Raw genomic sequence first — 4,466 nt, 5'->3', positions numbered from 1 at the left:
ATGCTCCTGCAGTCGACGATTGACGGGCAACCTCTGACTGATTTGGAAATCCGAGAAGAAGTGGACACGTTCATGTTTGAGGGCCACGACACAACGACGTCCGCCATTAGCTTTTTACTTCAGAGCCTGGCCAATAATCCCGACGTTCAACAGAAAACATTTGAGGAGGTCCTCAGTATTGTGGGTGGCGATCGGACCACTCCCATTACGATGGCGATGCTAAACGATATGCACTATCTGGATTTGGTAATTAAGGAGACCCTTCGGTTGTATCCCTCGGTGCCGATGATTGGACGAAAAATTGTTCAAACAACCGAAATCAGTAAGATCGGAAACATCGGTTGTGGACCATTAATTAATGTGCCATACCAATTGATGATGCTTTGGTTCTCTTGCAGACGGTAAGATGTTTCCCGCTGGTGCTAACGCGATCATAATGCCCTTCTTTATGGGCCGCAATCCCGAGTTCTATCCCAACCCGGAGAAGTTTGATCCAGAACGGTTCACCGTGGAAACGTCGGCCGAGAAGACGAATCCCTACCAGTATGTACCGTTTAGCGCGGGACCGCGGAACTGCATTGGTCAGAAGTTTGCCATTGCCGAGCTCAAAAGTATCACGAGCAAAGTATTGCGCCATTACGAGATCCTGCCGCCAGAGGAGCACCGGGACGAGTCGTTCATCGCAGAAATGATCCTGCGACCAGAGCACGGAACGTACGTGCGATTGAAACCGAGAGTGTATTAAGTTGAAGTTTGTTGTAACTGTTATAGTATTTATCGGAGTTTATTTGCAATATTCTTTGAATTTATTTAATAAAAAGGCGTTATTGTTTTAAGGGATGATGGTTTCTTACTATGTTGTTGTATAATGTGACCCACAATTCGAGGTTGACATTTGTTGAACAAACCTTCGAGTCCTTAGGAAGAGGTTCCTTCACTCCAAATCGCTCTTTGCCAAAAACAGACGCTTAGTTCACTTTTTCTTTGGGGTATGCGCTGTCTCACTTCGGATTGATTACAAAACGACTACTGCTTGTTTTTTTTGCTTTGAGCACTGGTTCGATAAACCTTTGCCGCTGTTAGCAACTAGGGTACTGATGCGTTGAGTAACCTGATCTGAACTCGTATGCCAAAATTAGCTTTCTATCGGTGTAGAATCTTTAGTTTCTTGCATTATTTCGCATCAAACTCAGATGTTGAAATGCACGATAAGTAGATCCGCATCGTAACAATCAAAACGTGAGGTAATGAAATTTACATGCCGTTCTGCGTGTAGCACGAACTTTCTTCACAATCTTATGATGCGAAACTGATAAATAGGTGTTCAACGCGATCGACGGTAGTAGGTGATCAGAATTTGTAGTGGCAACGTCCAGGTTCAATAGTTGTTGCGATGGTTTGTTCAGAATGGTGGCTAGTGCTAGTGTTGACCATTGCAGTTGCCCTGTATGTCCATCGGACTTTTGGAGAGATGCTCCGCTACTCGGGAAAACTGATGGGTCCGAAAGCGTATCCGATTATAGGCAATGGGCTGCTGTTTTTAAACAAATCTCCAGCCGGTGAGGCGTTTATTGCCGTAAAGTGTTTGGTGCCCGATTTGGAATTTGATCGATCGGTTTCATTGGATTTGTTTACAGAGTTTCTACAAATCGTTGGCACACTCTTCGAGCAGTATGGCAAGTGCTACCGTGTCTGGCTTGGCACGACCCTTGGAGTTATGATGTTCGATCCTAAGGATATTGAGGTAATCTAAGCGTCTCGAGCTGGTTTCCAGAGTAAAGGCCTACCCATTACTCTAAGCTCTCACGGTTGAACAATGGACGTTGATATGTGCCTCTTACGATCTACTCAAAAGGTGGTGTTAAGTAATCCCAAACAGATCACCAAATCAACTGAGTACGACTTCATGCGCCCTTGGTTGGGTGAGGGTTTGTTGACGAGCAGTGGGAGAAAATGGCATACCCACCGGAAGGTCATCACTCCGACGTTCCACTTTAGCATCTTGGAAGAGTTTTTGGAGATTTTCGATCGGCAAACCAGAACGTTTGTTGAGGTGCTGCGACCGTTTGCCAAGTCGGGCGAATCGTTCGACGTTTTCTCACTGGTGGCCCTGTGCACTTTGGATATAATTTGTGGTATGATATTTTTGCAATGAAATACTCTGAGCAAAAGAGATGTTAATTTTGTAATATAATTTATAGAGTCTGCCATGGGAACCACAGTAAATGCGCAGGTCCAATACAACTCGTCCTACGTGTTGGCAGTTAAGGAGTAAGTTCCCCTCGGTATATAGAAATGGATTGAAATGAAGTGAAATGAACGTAGAAATTCTTCTTCTCGCCAGGATTACGAATCTCATTCAGCAGAGATTTTATGATTTTCTCATTCGCCACGAATTCTTCTTCCGCCTGTCGTCGAACCGTCGTAAACAGGTGAAGGTGTTGAAAGTCTTGCATGACTACACCGACAAAGTCATCAGCGAACGAAGGCAGCAACTGGCAAACACGTCCCACGGAAAGAGTACAGAAGAGTTGGCTGATCTGGGCATCAAGAAGCGAATGGCATTCCTGGACATGCTCCTGCAGTCAACGATTGACGGGCAACCGCTGACTGATCTGGAAATTCGCGAAGAAGTGGACACGTTCATGTTTGAAGGACATGACACAACGACGTCCGCCATTAGCTTTCTACTGAAATGCTTGGCCAAGAATCCTGATGTCCAACAGAAAGTGTACGATGAAATCCTCGATGTTTTTGGCACTGATCGTTCGAAACCGATTACGATGGGAATGCTACACAAATTGAACTACCTTGACCTGGTGCTCAAAGAGACACTTCGGATGTATCCCACTGTGCCGATGATTGGTCGAAAGATGTTGCAAACTACCGTTATCAGTAAGCAAACCGTCGCTCAGGGTACCCAATAACCGGACACAAATATTCATTCGAATCTATTATTGTAGATGGAAAAATAATACCCGCCGGCGCCAACGTAATAATATTTCCCTTTTTTCTGGGCCGCAGTGCAGAATACTATCCCGCTCCGGAGAAGTTCGATCCGGAGCGATTCAACGTGGAAAAGTCGGCCGAGAAAGCAAACCCTTATCAGTACATCCCGTTCAGTGCGGGGCCACGGAACTGCATTGGTCAGAAGTATGCCATAGTCGAGCTGAAAAGTATTGCTAGTAAAATTCTACAACATTACGAGATCCTTCCTACGAAAGAAGAGCGGGACGAGACTTTCACGTCGGAGATTGTACTGCGGCCAGAGCACGGAACGTATATTCGATTGAAAGCGAGAGTTTGTTTGTAAAACAAACCAGTGAACATGAAAATAATGTATTTCTCATATAGCTCATGGCAGCTCCAACCGGGTGCAGCTCAACGTAACATAACGTAATTCAGAAATGACCGTGCATAAAATGATTTTTTCTTCAATAAATTTATTAAATTCTTGCCAAGTCACCTAGTGGCGGAATGGGGATCACAAAAAACGGTTGGATACCCGTCTGCTTCTAGTCTTCACCTGTGCTTCAAATTATCTGCTTCGGTCTTCCTTGGAACTACTTCTTAAGATATTCTCCAGTTTACCGCGTTTCTTGTGTCACAAAAAGGCTTCAAGTGTTTTTGCGTTGTATTTAACCGAACGTTGGTTGGTTAGGTATGGGTGATCATTTTTCGGCCCCCAGATAAGAACATTCAGCTAGGGGTGATTCCCTGTTCAGGTCCCAAACCGTGCACCAGTCGTTCCAAACTCGCCAACAGAAAAGGTTCGCCCTTGATTGGCCCCCCCAAGTGGGTCCGTGGTTACAAAATGGTTCTGGGTACAGCTACATTGGTGTGCCTGGCTGTGGCGATTGCGTTTTATGTGTATCGAAAAAAGTTTGCCGAAATTCTGAAGCATAGTGGAAAGCTTGGTGGACCTGTAGCATATCCGCTGATTGGAAATGGGCTCCTTTTTGCTGGCAAAACTCCCGCTGGTAAGTCGATGCGACGTCGCTAATCTTATCGTTTCACAAAGTGTCGTTGTGCAAGCTCTGCTGGTTATGGATAAAAAAGAAATTAGAGGACTCCTCCTTGTTTTCTAAAATGTTTACACAAAGAATTACGATTGATAGCGACTCCTTTTTGGTTGTCAGAATTTTTGCAGACAATAGGTTATCTTACTCGTCGCTATGGAAAGTGCTTCCGGCTATGGCTAGGGACGCAGTTGCTGATCATCATGACGGACCCGAAAGACATAGAGGTAACGGGCGATAGAATGGATAGAGTGGATGCGTGGCGGAACATAAGTCAGAGTTTTTACATATTCTTTAGGTGCTGCTTAGTAGCAACAAGTTTATCGACAAATCCGACGAGTACAACTTCGTGAGACCCTGGCTTGGGGAAGGTCTGTTGACCAGCACCGGGCGAAAATGGCACACACACCGAAAAGTGATCACTCCGACGTTTCATTTCAAGATCCT

General features: G+C 45.1%; 2 protein-coding genes across 2 annotated transcripts; both read left to right on the top strand.

The window, feature by feature from the left end:
• On the top strand, positions 1-745 carry LOC131214388 (cytochrome P450 4d1-like). The gene is made up of 2 exons (XM_058208770.1): positions 1-322; positions 399-745. The coding sequence occupies exons 1-2, from the start codon at positions 1-3 to the stop codon at positions 743-745; spliced, it is 669 nt and encodes a 222-aa protein (XP_058064753.1).
• A 648-nt stretch (positions 746-1,393) lies between these two features.
• LOC131214389 (cytochrome P450 4d1-like) lies at positions 1,394-3,452 on the top strand. Its single transcript, XM_058208771.1, has 6 exons — positions 1,394-1,559; positions 1,638-1,744; positions 1,856-2,135; positions 2,202-2,271; positions 2,345-2,895; positions 2,964-3,452. Exons 1-6 carry the CDS (start codon positions 1,394-1,396, stop codon positions 3,311-3,313), a joined length of 1,524 nt encoding a protein of 507 aa, XP_058064754.1. The 3' UTR covers positions 3,314-3,452.
• The last annotated feature ends 1,014 nt before the right edge of the window (positions 3,453-4,466 follow it).

The sequence above is a fragment of the Anopheles bellator genome, unplaced genomic scaffold, assembly GCF_943735745.2.
Source record: "Anopheles bellator unplaced genomic scaffold, idAnoBellAS_SP24_06.2 scaffold00779_ctg1, whole genome shotgun sequence".
Taxonomy (NCBI): domain Eukaryota; kingdom Metazoa; phylum Arthropoda; class Insecta; order Diptera; family Culicidae; genus Anopheles; species Anopheles bellator.
This window is presented reverse-complemented; position numbering and strand designations above follow the sequence as displayed.

What these genes read in the sequence shown, in the direction of transcription:
- LOC131214388 (XM_058208770.1), top strand. Translation starts at nt 1, where the DNA reads ATGCTCCTGCAGTCGACGATTGACGGGCAACCTCTGACTGATTTGGAA. An exon ending in TGTTCAAACAACCGAAATCA is followed by an intron (nt 323 to 398) that starts GTAAGATCGGAA and finishes GTTCTCTTGCAG; the next exon opens with ACGGTAAGATGTTTCCCGCT.
- LOC131214389 (XM_058208771.1), top strand. Translation starts at nt 1,394, where the DNA reads ATGGTTTGTTCAGAATGGTGGCTAGTGCTAGTGTTGACCATTGCAGTT. An exon ending in CACTTTGGATATAATTTGTG is followed by an intron (nt 2,136 to 2,201) that starts GTATGATATTTT and finishes TATAATTTATAG; the next exon opens with AGTCTGCCATGGGAACCACA. An exon ending in TACGTGTTGGCAGTTAAGGA is followed by an intron (nt 2,272 to 2,344) that starts GTAAGTTCCCCT and finishes TCTTCTCGCCAG; the next exon opens with GATTACGAATCTCATTCAGC.